Source organism: Rattus rattus, chromosome 8, assembly GCF_011064425.1.
Source record: "Rattus rattus isolate New Zealand chromosome 8, Rrattus_CSIRO_v1, whole genome shotgun sequence".
In the NCBI taxonomy this organism is placed as follows: domain Eukaryota; kingdom Metazoa; phylum Chordata; class Mammalia; order Rodentia; family Muridae; genus Rattus; species Rattus rattus.
The window spans coordinates 98,909,981-98,923,716 of NC_046161.1; the positions used below are offsets into that span (position 1 = coordinate 98,909,981).

Here is a 13,736-nt window from a genome sequence, read left to right on the forward strand (position 1 = left end):
TGGCCTCTCTCCTGAGTCTTGTACCTGCCCTCCCTCCGTCTGCCACCCCAGGTTGGCCCCGACTAGCTCTACCTCACCTTTGTCCTCCATGGCAGGACACGTAGTTCCCCAACTCAGCCTGGCTTGCCCGAGCTGAGACTGGACCTCCTGCTAGGAGGCCTGGCAGAGTGGGTGGCTGAGCTGGGACAGCTATTTCTAGACTTCTGAACTTCCTATCTGGGGGTGACCAGAGGGTGCTGACGGGGGGCCAGGAAAAGACTGGTGCTCCATCCTCTGACCTCTGGCTAACCACAGCAGGGCCTTGGCACCAAGAGCTTTGCTCAGGCCTGGCCTGAAGCGGTCAAGAAAGACAGGCAGCTGTGGAGGAACGTCAGGCTTGTGAAGAAATCTCCCCAAGGAATAGTGCAGATGAGGCCATCAGTGGGAGAACAGAGACCTGCCAGAAGTCCCTTTGTCCCCCCCTCACAGTCTCACATACAGATGGCATCTCAGCTGGGTGCCCGAGCCTCACTGGAGTTGAGCCTTCTTAGCTGGCTGAGGCTAGCCAGACGCAATTTGAGCAGAGTCTCCTCTTGTGTGCGCAGCGTGTGTGCCAACACCCTCAGGGATTCACTCTGCAGCACTGGGGGTGGGAAGACATTTGTGGGACCTTGTTAGACTCCATGCCTCCTCAGATCCCCACATGGCCCTGCAATGGGGGTTGCCCACTGACCCATGCCCCACCCTTTGTTGCTTCATTTCCAGTTGCCCTGGGGTCCCAGTTCTGCCTGTCCCTACCACTTAGGTAGACAGCTATGATGGCTAGTGCCAGGCAGGTGAACACCAGCAGTGCCAATAGCAGAAGGAACCCCCCACGGCCACACACGGGGCTGCAACCAGCTTGGGTGCACAGTGACGGTGGTAAGACACCCAGAAGCTCCTCCCAGGCCTGCGCCTCTTCAGCCAGACAGGGCCGTAGTGAGCCTGCAGGGAGAACGATTCATTGGAAAGTGGCACCCAAAGCATCCATCTCGCTCCCTTCCCAAACGCCCTTACCTCCACTGTGCAGGTCACTGATGGACTCCACTCGATGCAGATGCACCTCCTGCACGTGGTTAGGAGCCAGTGTTGGCCTGTGCCTCTGGTTCTGCATTGGCAACACAGTATCTACAGGGGCAGTGGAACAATTGGAGTAAAGAGTCCTTACTTTGTAGGCAAACTCGGGCTGTAGGGACTTGGGATATGAGGACTGCACCTGTGGCATTTGGTTCCAAATTCCCTACAGTTTCAGGAATGACTCTTAGTTTGGGTCCAGGGCTCCATGCATACGGTCTCTTTTTTTTTTTTTTTTTTTTTTTTTTTTTTTTTTTTTTTTCGGAGCTGGGGACCGAACCCAGGGCCTTGCGCTTCCTAGGTAAGCGCTCTACCACTGAGCTAAATCCCCAGCCCCGCATACGGTCTCTTGACAGGCTCCCAATGGCCACATTTGGGCATTTCCCCCGCTTTGCCTTGCCTGCGTATTCCTCCTGGCCTCTGTTCTGCCTTCCTGGACAGTGATTCTGCCTCTCTTCCGGGAAGGTTGGAGTCCTGCTGTTTTGCACTCAACAGCACGGCAGGAGTCCACTCTCTCCACAGTTTCATGCAACTTTGAGGCCTCCTCCCCATGGCTTCCCTCTGAGGCTATCTGGGCATTTTAGGTAGTTTCCAATTCTCTGTGGAATTAACCCCCAGGACATCCATCATTAAATAAGAAGGTTTTCCCCACTTTCCTGAAAGTTACTGAGGGCAGTTCTCAGAAGTGGAAATCACTGGACCCAAGAACAGAGAGTTCTCTTTGAAGCTATCATCAAAACTGTCTTCTAAAAGGCCTGTCCGGAGCCCCGCAGTATAACATCGCACCATTAGGCATCCCACTGTGGGGAAAAGTGTGTTTGTGTGCATTGTGCGCGCACAGAAGCCAGAGGTCTTGCTGACCTGGCTCGGGAGTTCAACAAACAGCCTAGGCTCACTGTGGAGCCCCAGGAACTCTTAACCTCACCAGACCTGGGATCAGAAGTGTGTGCCCCGTGGTCTGCAGTCCACCTCCCAGACTTAGACTGACAGACAGCATCTGATTTTTGTCTTGCTTCTGAGCATGTCATGGGGCAGCCTCACACACATCATGGCCCCGGAGAAATGAACTCAGGTCTTCATACCTGCTAGACAAACCTTTTACAGAACCGCCCCCAGACCCTGTGTGCACATACCTTTACCTATATTTGCTAATTTAAGATGAGAAACAGCTTGCCTTGATTGCTGCCTGGGGAGGCTGACCACGGGTGTAATTACCATTCACAGGTTCTGCCTATGCAGTCACTGGCCACGGTTCCCTTGTGGTTATATTTCAGATTTTGTTTTGTTTTGAGATAGTGACTCACTGTGCTGTCCCAGAACTCATTGCCTAAGCTAGGATAGGCTTAAAGTCGAAATTCGCTCGCCTCAGCCTATTACTGGTATTAAATGTGCGCATCTCTCTCTACCCAGCTTTGTTATGTGTTAGTGACATGTGCGTGGTGAATGCTCGCTCCCATTTAGACGCTTGCGGCTGCCCCATCTCTTACTCTCCGCCTTATTCCTTGAGACGGGACTCTTCCCAAGTCCAGAAATCAGGGGGGTTTGTTTGTTTGTTTGTTTGTTTTTGACTAGGGCAGCAACCAGCAAGCTCCAGTGACCTTCCTATCTTCCTGTCCCAATACACACAGCACTGGGGTTCTAAGGCACACAAGACCACACCTGGCTTGTCGCCTGGTACTGGGATCTGAACTCAGATCTCCTGGTTACACAGCAAGTGTTTTTAATTACTGAGCCATCTCGTCCTCCTCCCGCTCCCTCCCCTGTTTAAGACAGTCTCAGCAAGTTTCCAGACTGGTATTGAGTACCTGGTTAATTCATGTGATCCCTCTGCCTCAGCATTCCAACTACTACCAAAATAGTTGTGATTTCTAAATAACTATAACTATACTTTCTGCTGGTGTGTTTGTTTGTTTGTTTAATTAATTTTCAAAACAGGGACTATGTAGACCTGGCCGCCTAGAATTCAGAATATAGACCAGGCTGGCCTTGAACTCACAGAGATCTGCTTGCCTGTACCTCCTGAGTGTGTACCACCAAGGTCTTTTATTGGATGTTTGTTACTTTGTTTTGTTTTGTCTCCACTCCACAAGAGCTCCAGATGCCTGCCAGGAACCTAGGTAACAGTGTAGCAGAGAACTGGGTAAGGCTGGTTGTTGGCCCTCTGGGCCCTCCCATCTCAGGACAGTAACTCAGCCCTTTATGACATGCTTGAAGCTGCCCCTTGCCAGGCTCACAAGCAATTCAAACAAAAAACCAGAGGCTGTCAGTCCTTAAGCCCCGGCAGTAGACTCCAAGCCACATTAAACCTCCTCTTGGCTCCTCACTGTGCTTCTCCCATACTTTATATTTGGACATGTTTTATTCGCTACAGAAAAAGACACATGGTAGGTGTTACAGTTAAGTCTCCCCGTCTCCCCCCCAAAAGATAAACACCTTCCCTTAGTAGAGAGCAGGCCCTTTCTCTGCAGCATAAAATATTGAGGGAGGACAGGATGGCTCAGCAGGTAAAGGCACTTGACTAGCTAAGTGTCAGCCTTGACCAGGCTGAGAGGTGTAGGACAGCCTCTCTACCTCATAGTCCCCTGGGCTAGGTGTCCAAATGCTCCCTGGAACCAGTCTTCATCCCAATCCTGGCTTCTAGAAAGGGCTGCTTAGGAGCCCCCTAGATGCCCACACTTGCTTGGGCACAGCCTACAGCTGACCTGTTCCTAAGTGGAGAGCTTTGAGCCCCTCCCTGAGCCAGGACCTTAAGTGGAGGAGCCCTAGGCATTCTTTCTCCGTGCATAGGGTAGGTCCCTAGGGCTGAGGTAAGAAAAGACTGAGGGTTCTCCCCATGAAGCTAGGTCTCTCCTTGACCCATAGGACTTGAGCCCTGTCCTCCCCAGTGGCCACCCTCTCCTACCTTCTTGGATCTCCTCAGGCATGGCAGTTGGTAGGTAGTCAGAGGCCCAATGAGAGTGCCCAGTAGCAGAACTGGACAAAGGCAGCAGTGGCTTCTTTCAGATTCTGGGAGAGGCCTGGCTGCCTCCCAACCTGGTCTTGAAATAGGCCTGGGCTCACTTTCCCTGAACTATATTTAGAGAGGGAAGCTCTGAACCATGAAAAGGGGCAGAGTGACCTGGTTGGGCCGGCCTAGACTACCTACTTAGTGATGGGGCTCAGTCAAGGGCAAGCCTCTGCTAGCACATGGACAGAAGGAACTTCTCGGAAAACCACACCAACTTTATACACACCCAGACTTGGGAGCCTTCATCCATCCCAACGCTCAGCACGCACCATGTAGCATGGTAGCAAAGGAACCCTGCACAGGTCCGCTCAGCCATCCCTCTCTCTCAGACCCTTTACCCACAGACTAGCCATCTCCTCCCAGCAATCGGAGATAACCACCCACCACTGTGTGACCATCTAGTACCAGATATTGGGGGTGGTGGACCGGGTGCAACTGGAGCCCAATGCCACAGGGGTCTGGCAGCCCTACAAGTGGGCACCCATACTGGCCAGTGGACAGACTAGGATTAGAAGCTGCTATTTCTAGTATTAAACTATAACCATGGGGGAAAAGAGTGGCCTCTACCTTTTCACCTATAGAACAAGAACAAGGGTTCCTGGCCAACCGTACTGAGAATACAAATGCAGAGGAATGGCTTAAGAGTTAGACGTAACGGTCTTGGCTCTTGTCTCCTCTCCATAAGGCCATGTGGAGGCCTGTTGCTCACTCTTGAAGGGTGCTGGTCCAGCTTGCAGCCTTAGTCTGTGAGTGAACTCTGTTCTGCTTCTTCACAACTGTGCAAAGCAAGACCGTGGCAGGTCTACCTTCCAAACCATTCGGAATCCATAGTGTGATACCATCATATCAGCCTCTTTGGTGTTCCTCAGAGAGGGTTTGTCCCCAGCTCCAAGACTTTGGTTCTTCTAGTCTGGAATGTTCTGTCACTGGACATCTGTGACTGGCTCCTTTCAGCTCAAACGTCACCCACTCAGTGAATTCTTAATACATTCTTGCCCACAACATCCAGTATTGTTTGTTTGTTTGTTTTTACTTCAGAGAACTTGGCCCTGCTGCTAATGCACTGAGCCCCAGAGGCTCATTAGAACAGTGTAATCATCTACTAACACTTTTAATCTCCACTACAGCCTTCTTGGATGGGAAAAGTACAGGCCTTGAGACCGCTAGGACAATGTCCGAGACCCCCAGCAAGGTCTAGGACTAGCTGCTATCTGCTGGGGCCATTCCAACATCAGCTGATAATGTGTTTATTGTATTACTTTAGTACAGTTGGCCTGCCTCACCCCACACCGGACAGCCTATCTGTTCACAGCTTTCTCCTCGATGCCCGAGAAAGAGCACGATTTCCCCAGGGCTGCCACCCAAGACATCTCTCTGGTCCCGCTCCACTCTGGAGCCCCACTTCTTGTCCCCTCCCTCCAGGTTAGATCCTGAATTGAGCTTGGGCCACTCTTCCAGGGCTACATTCACGGGTTATCTTGTTAATAAATAAGCTACACTTGGGCCAGGGTTCATGTATGGGTTAGTTGTCTCCGTCGGCCCAAGGACCTCAGTGTGCCCCAGCCACAACTCATCTGTCTTCCTGGCATCTATCTGCCCCCTCTTCGGTGTGTCATATCCAGCCTGGTCCCCAGTATGGGGACAGCCGAGTCACCAGTGAGCTGCGCTACGTGGTCCACGTTCAGCACGCAGCTCAGAGACATGCATCCGCCTGTTGCGACCCTTACGACGTGAATCTGCTGCCACAGAGTGGGGCCCGGGCTGCGGGCGGCACATTCGCAGGGAGTTTGCACCTCCACCACCGCCTGGCTCCACCAGCTGCAGGAAGTCCCGGTACCAGAGTTTAGGACCTGGTGGTGCGGGAACTGCTGCCTCCTCTGCCCTCGCCAGTCGTTCAGCCTGTGCCGCACTCAGCACGTGCAGCACCAGGCGACGAAGTGGTTGTGAAAAGCCTTGTTCAACCGCGACGCACAGATACACGCCAGAGTCCTGGCGCCGCAGCCCCCGCAACAGCAGCCCCCGTGCAGTGCGCTCTACCCGCTCCTCAGCCAGCACCTATGTGTGAGGGCGGGAACAGAAACAAAGGGTCATTGGAAGCCAAAGGTGGACAAAGAAAATAGGGGCTGGCACTTACTCATTTTAAAGGGTATGAGCACAGGAATAGGTAGCCTTTAGAGGATGAGTCGATCTAGGTGAGAGGGATCACTTGAGTGGGGCATAGGGTAGACTAGAAACGTCAATGCGTGGGGCCTTCTCTCTCCAGATAGTAGAGGGTGGGTCAGGAGTCTAGTTGGGCACAGTGAGGCGTCACTAGGTTGTAGAGTGCAACTAAGGACAGAATAGGATGAGACCTATGATAAGGGTATCTGAACGGGGCCTCACTGAATGGGATTTCACATAGGTAAGAGGTACAGGTCAAAGGCCTCCTTAGGCAGGGGATGGCTTCTCTTAAATGGGCCTGGTTAGGAAGGGTGGAGCGAGGCACACCTGGGTGTGAGCTGCCTCCCCTGCACGATGGAAGGTCCATTCCACATGCGCCTGGAGCGAGCGGGGCTCACACTCCAGAAACGCGCTGCCCCTCTCCACACCTAAGACCTTCCTCTCCAGCAGCACAGAGTGAGAGGGGTCTTGAGACAAAAATGTAAAAATTCAGACAAGGCAGGACTAGATGTAGCAATTTCAAGGCCTGGGGGTAGGAGCTGAGGGGGTACTCACCCCCAGAGCACAGGGTGCTGGGGTTGCCATTCCTTATGTCTTGCCTCCGGAACCGCCTGAGGGAGGCATTAAAACCTATATGAGCCCTTCTCTGCTGGCGGCAGAGACTCCCTCCCAGTAGCGCAATCCAGCCTCCAGACCCACCTCTTGGCAGTAGGCTGGAAGCGTGTGCAGGCTGATCCATCCCAGGCGCAGTAAGGGTCACGGGCCAAGCAGCATTCTGCGCAGGCGCGGCCTAGGGCAGGGCAGCGATGCAAAGCAATCTGGGCCACTGCGCTGGGTGATGCTATGTAGAGCTGGTGCTAAAGGGCACAAGAGTCTCCAGTCTGATTGAGGACATCCCTTACCTGGCTCCCTTCAGTCAGATAGCCATTTCCCCCCATTGGACATGCGGGAACACTGAGGTCTCATTGTCTAGCAAAAAGAAGCTAGACCTGAAACTCTGGGCTTTGAAAACCGAAGAGAAACAAGACAACTCAGGCGCTGCGGGACAAATTCAGTTCCTCCCCAAGTTGAGTTACTCACCCTTTTCGAGGAGATTTGCATGCTGGTGATAGCAGCAGAGTCCTGGAAGGGAAGCAGGGCAAATGGATCAGGGCTTAATGGCTTCAGGTGATGTGTCCTAGGGTGACTAGGGTTGAGGCCTCACCTCAAACACCTGCAGCTCTTCCAGGAGAAGTCCTTCCGAGTTAGGTCGGCTGCCCTTGGGGACTGAGATGACTTTCAGCACCGTGCCCACATCTGAAGAAATAAAAGGAAAGAGTGACTATTGGGTTTCCCTAACGAGCCATGTGTGTATATGTACGTGTGCGCGCGCGCGTGTGTGTGTATATGTGCGTGTGCGTGTGTGTGTGTGTGTGTGCGCGCATGCATGTGTGTGTGAGTGCATGCACATGTGCTCTAGCCCTGTGCCCTCTACCTTCATCATGATTGGGTCATGAAAAAGTAACAGTTATGGGTTGAAACAATGAGGAAAGACTTCAGAAAGCGGGGCCACAGCTCAGACAAAGATGTAGATATTAGACTGACCAAGAACAACGTCTACTCTGAGCCAAGGAACCTGGAGGGGCTCTCAGTCCTGTGGGCACTGTGATGGGACCCTGACCTGTGCCGATGAAGAGCACATCGTAGTGTCCATCGGCCGCTGCTACCCGGTCTGCAGCGATCTGGGTGAAGGTGTACCCAGCTCCCACTTGTAGGAAGAGAGGGCGCCCCCCCATGGGCAGGACTGAGTTGTACATGAGGGGGTGGTTCCGAGCAAACTGGATAACATCATCTGGGAAGTCCTTGGTGGAGCTGAAGGTGCCAAAGGTCTTGCTGGGGCACTAGAGAAGGCAAGGCACGTCAGGCAGAGATACAGGGCTTTTTGTCATCAGTCCTCCATTCAAAGCCTCTGGGAATGTGAAAGGTGGGACGCGACAAGGGCGCTGAGTATCTGAGCCTTTCCCTGGTGAGCCTTAGGCTGAGGGGGCACAGCCTTCTATGATGGCGGCATTTCCCCCCACCCATACCAAAAGAAAGAAATCACACAGCACCACCACTACCCCTGGCAAAGCCCCCAGGCCAAGTCAAGTTCTCTACCCTTGAGACTTGATTACTGCAAGCAGTCCCTAGCAACGTACCATGCCAGGTCTTGGGTAGGGTACCCGACCCTGGTAGGACACCCACTGATGTGTAGGCCCCTCTTTGTGAGCAAAAGGTCCCAAGAAGGCTCGGCGCACGTCGTTCATGCTGTACACGCACACAGCAGAGCCCTGGAAGATGCCACTGGAGGCAACGAGGACAGCGAAGTGAGCAACCCCAGCAGGCTCAACTGACTGCCCGAGGGAACGGCTACCTGCCCCTCACCTGGAGGTGGAGAAGACAGCATAGAGAAGAGGTGTCTGGCGGTCTCGGGAGGACAAAAGGAAAACATCCTCTGCAGAGAAAGACAAGGGAGGAGGCGGGGCCATACACATACACCTCAGGCTCCTGGACTCTGCCCCCTGACTCCTCCCCTGATGTCACCCGTCATTCAAGACACTCACGAAGTTGGTCAAAGTGGGTGTCACCCTCAACTCCAGGTACTGAGCATACAAGCCGCGCCTTCAGAAATGTGGTCCATTTGTTGACCAAGCTCCGCTGGCCACCCAGGTCATTCTGCTCACAGGATCAGAAGGGATGAGAACAAGACCGTACCAGGCAGAGGGTCAGGGGCAAAGGTAGCCAAGGGATGAATTGGCCCAATGTCTCCTTACCCGGCAGATCTGACCAACACGAGACACAGTCATGCGCCCCATTGCTGGTGCCGCTTCCACTGCGGACTCACGGAAGAAGAAATAGATTTTATCGTCATCAGGGTTCTCGCTCTCTGGGATCCAAAAGACCTTGACAAACTTGGGTTCTAGCCAAAACAGACGGCACGGTATCAGCGGGTCTTGTTCCTGGTCCTCCTCGACAAGGACACACCCTCACCCCCGCACACCCCCTCCGCACCCCCCCATTCCGATCAGCATCTGCAAAGCAAGAAACTGCCACGAGGGGGCAGTAGAGACCACAGCTTCGAGCGCAAGCGGGCTGCCCCCTCTCCCCTCTGCAGGAGTTCTGACCATGCCACACTTTTCCTTAATTTGCCAGGAGAAGAGGGAGATTGGGTATCTGTTTTCACCTTCATTCACAAATCTTCCTCCCTGGCAGATCAAATACTCCCTGTTCCTGCTTCAGTTCCTCCTGCTGTCTGTTACATAGTAAAGGACTCCAGACCTTGAGAGTCTGGGTTTCCTATCAATACTGGTTGCTTGAGCCTTATCATTACTGGCTCTTGTCTCAGGGTCTTTGCACTAATCGTTTCCCTTACCTAGATGCTCATCCAATTCTTTGGCTGGCTTTCTTGTGTTCTGGAAGCTACTAATAACTCACAGTTCCTTACAAAAATAGCTTCCCTTATTCAACCCAGACACCTTTTTCCCCTTTCTGTTCTTTCACCCTTATTTTTTTTAAAGCTTTTTTTTTTTTTTTAATATTTTATTTATTGTATATGAGTACACTGTAGCTGCCTTCAGACACACCAGAATAGGGCATCAGATCTCATTACAGATGGTTGTGAGCCACCATGTGGTTGCTGGGATTTGAACTCAGGACCTCAGGAAGAGCAGTCGGTGCTCTTAACCACTGAGCCATCTCTCCAGCCCTCACCCTTATTTTTAAAGATCTATTTATTTATTTTATATAAGTACACTATCACTGTCTTCAGACACACCAGAAGAGGGCATCAGATCTCATTACAGATGGTTGTGAGCCACCATGTGGTTGCTGGGATTTGAACTCAGGACCTTTGGAGGAGCAGTCAGTGCCCTTAACCACTGAGCCATCTCTCCAGCCCCTCCCCCCCTTTTCTTTTTCTGTTCTTTCGTCTTTCATGGCCACTGGAATGTATCTCATCGTGTGCTTTCTCTGAGACCTACTGACTCAAAGACTCTTGCCTGCCTCTGCCTCTGTGCCTGTCTCAGGTATAATAACAGATACTCGGAGAGACTTCTACAGTGCTCTCTTGCTTTCTCATTTTCTCATCTCACCTTCCCTATCGGAGGAGGGCAGTCTCCTCCCAGGGGCCCCACCAGCATCTCACCATTGAGCCAGCGGGAATCATGGGGCTCTGTTCGGAGACTCGGATTCTGACCCAAGCTTCGAAAGATGGTAAAGTCCCGGCCCATAAGGTCCGCCGCCACCCCGGAATACAGCTCTTCCCCTGCAGACAGGGCAAACGGTTGCTCAGCCAGCTATGAGCTCTCAGAGTAAAAGTGTGTAGGGCGCTCTTGGGGGCGAGGGGGGGGATGGTGCTTGGGGGGTCATGGCTATAGGGCATGTGAGGGGGTGCCCTTGGGACACATGAAGTTCTAGAACTTCTAAAGAGTTCTATTAGGTGTGCCTTTGGACTCACCCACCAGCACCGAGGCAGCCCGGTGCCTTGGGTCATATGGACTCTTTCCCTTGCCATCCTCCAGCTTCCTCAGGTCCAGGTGGAGCATGGGTTCCTGGGGGTAGGGCAGTCGTTAATACCAAGTCGTCCGTCACCCTTCCTGCCTCGCCTCCGTCCTGGTCTTACCTCTAGCCGGTGGCCCACCTCCACAAATGCACAGGTGGGGTGGAAGGCCCCTGTGCCGCAGGCCAGCAGGTGGGTGTGGTTGTAGGCATGCAGCAGCTTCACGAAGTTCATGCACTCCGTCTGGTGGGCAGGTCGGGGTGCACTCAGGCTTTCTCCAAGGAGGCAGCCTGAGCAATTCACTAGGGGCACCCCTGCCCTTCCTCTCTTCTGCATTGGCCCAGGGAACTACTAACACAGGTTACAGGGACCTGACTGGCCTTCGTGACAACCTACCTTCACAGGGTGACTACACGTGCAAGTACACATATGCACACAGCGCCCCCCATGACTCAGAGCCCCCCCCCGAGAAGAATCACATGAACTCCCACCCTGACTCACCCTCTCATCAGCCTTGACCTCTCTGCCCTTACCCCAGCCATAACAGGCTAGCCTCTCTCTCAGCCCCGGGATGGGGGCCCAACCCTCTTCCGCACGCTCCCCTTTGAGTAGCCCACACTCACACCAATGTCCTTCCCTGCCCAGTTGCATTCTTCACGCCATTCCACAGGGGCGGGCCAGGCCAGCTGTGGGGAGGGAACACAGGTTAGGGACTCAGGGTGCTCTTTACTTTGTGAGTTTCTCCATTCAGTTGCCCACCCCTTTGAGATTCTCTAGAGTCTGGACAGTCTGGATTGGGACCCTCAGGCTTTTTCCTGAGGCGGCGCTGAAGTTGAGTAAGGTTAGGGGTCCCTGGCACCTTCTTGGCTCGCTTGCTGATGTTGTCCAGGCTGAGGGAAGCCACGTGGTTCTCAGCACCCACAAACAGGCGCCCCCGCTCCTCATCCACCAGCAAGGCTTCATAACAGCAGGTCCGCTCCAGCCTGAAGGTTCGGATGCTGTGCTGGGCCTGCAGTTCTGCAGGGAGAGATACCTCTCAGTACGTGACACGTACTTCCTCAAGGCCCTGCCTGGTTGTCTGTCTGCAGACCAAGGTGTGACCCAAGATGAACACATGGACACTGATGTGGATGTGAGCTTACACGTATGAAGACTGGCCCACCCAGGTGCATGTATAGAGTCTCAGGGTGGGCCGTGCATGCCCCAGAAAGGGGAAAACTGGTTTAGGAAAACGTGTGTAGACAAGCGGGCTGGTATGCGGGAAGGCCAGGCTCGTGGACACCAGGGTCCTAGGAAAGGCAAAGGAAAGATGAACCAAAAAAAAAAAAAAAAAAGAACCAGAAAGACAAAACAAAATAATCATGGGGGTTGGGGATTTAGCTCAGTGGTAGAGCGCTTGCCTAGGAAGCGCCAAGGCCCTGGGTTCGGGTCCCCAGCTCCGGAAAAAAAAAAAAAAAAAAAAAAAAAAACCAGAAGGAAAAAGATGAACCGACAGGACAGAATCCATCCCTAAAATGTCACACTGAGGGTCCCTTCCCTGTCACCCTATCACTAGCTTGGATTCAGCAGAGTTGACCAGCAAATGCCACTCCATGCCCAGGGACCATCCCGGTGGGCAAGGAGTTTAAGAAAAGGGCTCTGACAGCCCCCAAACCTGGACTTAACTACTAAAGAGTCATGGATTGCTTTGGGATGGGGGAGATGAGACGAAGGCAGGGACTGTTGCTATGGAGACAGTAGGGGTCCTCCTTGGGAAAGCATGAGCAGAATGTAGGCAGAGAGGTGGGGGGCTGAGGCTAGGACAGGGTTAACTGGAGATGGCCCAAGAATACCCGAAATCCAACAAGTAATGAGGGTACGCATACTGGCACCAGCGAGTCTTTCCATCCTGGGCCCTTTTCCTGTTCAAGCCGGCCCCTCCATCTGCCAGGTGCACCTACCTTGAAAGGAGAGCCGAAGGCGGGGAAGGTTAGGGGCAGCATCCCCCAGCCCTGCTACCCAGAGAAGGGCCAGACCTGGGATCATGGCGGCGGCCTCAGCCCGCCCCATGCCGGCAGCACAGGGCGCTCAGGGTTCAGCAGGCGTGTGGAGGAGCCTTTGGCAGCCCTGGACTCTGCCCCGGGATCTGGAAGAGAAGAGTCGGCAGCAAAGCAGAGAGGGTAAGGGCGGGTGGGAGGGCATGGGGGAGTCCCAAGGGATCAGATTACAGCCCCTAGGGATAGAGGCTGGGGGGTCGCATACCGTTTTCCTCTCCACCAAGGGTGCCCCGCCTGGCCACAATCAGAGACACACCCACACCGGGCACACCCTCAGGGTCACCCTGCACTGGCAGGCACCCGCCCCACCACGTCACCCTCCTCAGTAACCTCCCCCCTGCGCACACACTCACAGACATTAATTCACAAACACTATGCACCCACTTCATGCCAGCCTGGGGCAGAGACAAGGATACTGATGATGTAGACAAGGTCCCAGGCAGTAAAGGGCCAACGGAGTCAGAGCCTGTGGTCATTTCAGAGGGCACCAAGGGCAAAGAGCAAAGCAGTTGCTGAAGGGAGAGCGGGAGGAGGGGTGGAGGCCTCTGGAGACGGCTGTGTACCCACAGGCTGGCGGGGAAATGCAGGGGTACTTTTGGGACTGGATCCAAGGCTGTGGGTGACTACGGATATGAATATATTCCTGAGGGTCCCTTTGTGAACACACATACAGGAACTATATCTGTGTACATGAGCACGTGTACATATTTATAAACATCTAGGAGCAAGGCAGGTGCCACACCTATGTAGATAAAAGTTGACTGCGAATCTGTATACTTACATGTGATGTTCGTTTACATGCAGTCAGTGCGTACCAGCAATAAGTATGCCTGTTCAGCACACGGCTCACATATGTGTGCATGGGCAGGTATGTGCATGCATAGCGGACACACAGGTGGACACGAGCCGTAACAATCACTTCCAC

General features: G+C 53.4%; 2 protein-coding genes across 3 annotated transcripts; both read right to left on the bottom strand.

Annotated features, from left to right (window-relative positions):
- Nucleotides 1–10: 10 nt before the first annotated feature.
- Lsmem2 (leucine rich single-pass membrane protein 2) lies at nucleotides 11–4,066 on the bottom strand. 2 transcript variants are annotated; one of them, XM_032910553.1, is made up of 4 exons: nucleotides 3,995–4,066; nucleotides 1,036–1,146; nucleotides 778–963; nucleotides 11–622 (listed from the first exon to the last, which is right to left on the bottom strand). In XM_032910553.1, the coding sequence occupies exons 1-4, from the start codon at nucleotides 4,014–4,016 to the stop codon at nucleotides 489–491; spliced, it is 453 nt and encodes a 150-aa protein (XP_032766444.1). In that variant the 5' UTR covers nucleotides 4,017–4,066; the 3' UTR covers nucleotides 11–488. The 2 variants fall into 2 exon arrangements, with proteins under 2 accessions (XP_032766444.1, XP_032766443.1); XM_032910552.1 differs by lacking the exon at nucleotides 3,995–4,066 and having other exon boundaries at nucleotides 1,036–1,310.
- On the bottom strand, nucleotides 3,437–13,115 carry Sema3b (semaphorin 3B). Its single transcript, XM_032910554.1, has 18 exons — nucleotides 13,017–13,115; nucleotides 12,716–12,900; nucleotides 11,635–11,792; nucleotides 11,399–11,461; nucleotides 10,899–11,018; nucleotides 10,734–10,827; nucleotides 10,422–10,541; nucleotides 9,052–9,197; nucleotides 8,842–8,953; nucleotides 8,663–8,732; nucleotides 8,437–8,581; nucleotides 7,920–8,139; nucleotides 7,464–7,555; nucleotides 7,340–7,381; nucleotides 6,959–7,116; nucleotides 6,815–6,870; nucleotides 6,587–6,726; nucleotides 3,437–6,154 (listed from the first exon to the last, which is right to left on the bottom strand). The coding sequence occupies exons 2-18, from the start codon at nucleotides 12,822–12,824 to the stop codon at nucleotides 5,750–5,752; spliced, it is 2,250 nt and encodes a 749-aa protein (XP_032766445.1). The 5' UTR covers nucleotides 12,825–12,900; nucleotides 13,017–13,115; the 3' UTR covers nucleotides 3,437–5,749.
- Between the last annotated feature and the right edge of the window lie 621 nt (nucleotides 13,116–13,736).

What these genes read in the sequence shown, in the direction of transcription:
- Lsmem2 (XM_032910552.1), bottom strand. Translation starts at nt 1,243, where the DNA reads ATGCCACAGGTGCAGTCCTCATATCCCAAGTCCCTACAGCCCGAGTTT. An exon ending in CAGTGACCTGCACAGTGGAG is followed by an intron (nt 964 to 1,035) that starts GTAAGGGCGTTT and finishes TTCTCCCTGCAG; the next exon opens with GCTCACTACGGCCCTGTCTG. An exon ending in CATAGCTGTCTACCTAAGTG is followed by an intron (nt 623 to 777) that starts GTAGGGACAGGC and finishes TCCCACCCCCAG; the next exon opens with TGCTGCAGAGTGAATCCCTG.
- Sema3b (XM_032910554.1), bottom strand. Translation starts at nt 12,824, where the DNA reads ATGGGGCGGGCTGAGGCCGCCGCCATGATCCCAGGTCTGGCCCTTCTC. An exon ending in AGGTGGGCCACCGGCTAGAG is followed by an intron (nt 10,828 to 10,898) that starts GTAAGACCAGGA and finishes CCCTACCCCCAG; the next exon opens with GAACCCATGCTCCACCTGGA. An exon ending in TGCAAATCTCCTCGAAAAGG is followed by an intron (nt 7,117 to 7,339) that starts GTGAGTAACTCA and finishes TGTGCCCTTTAG; the next exon opens with CACCAGCTCTACATAGCATC.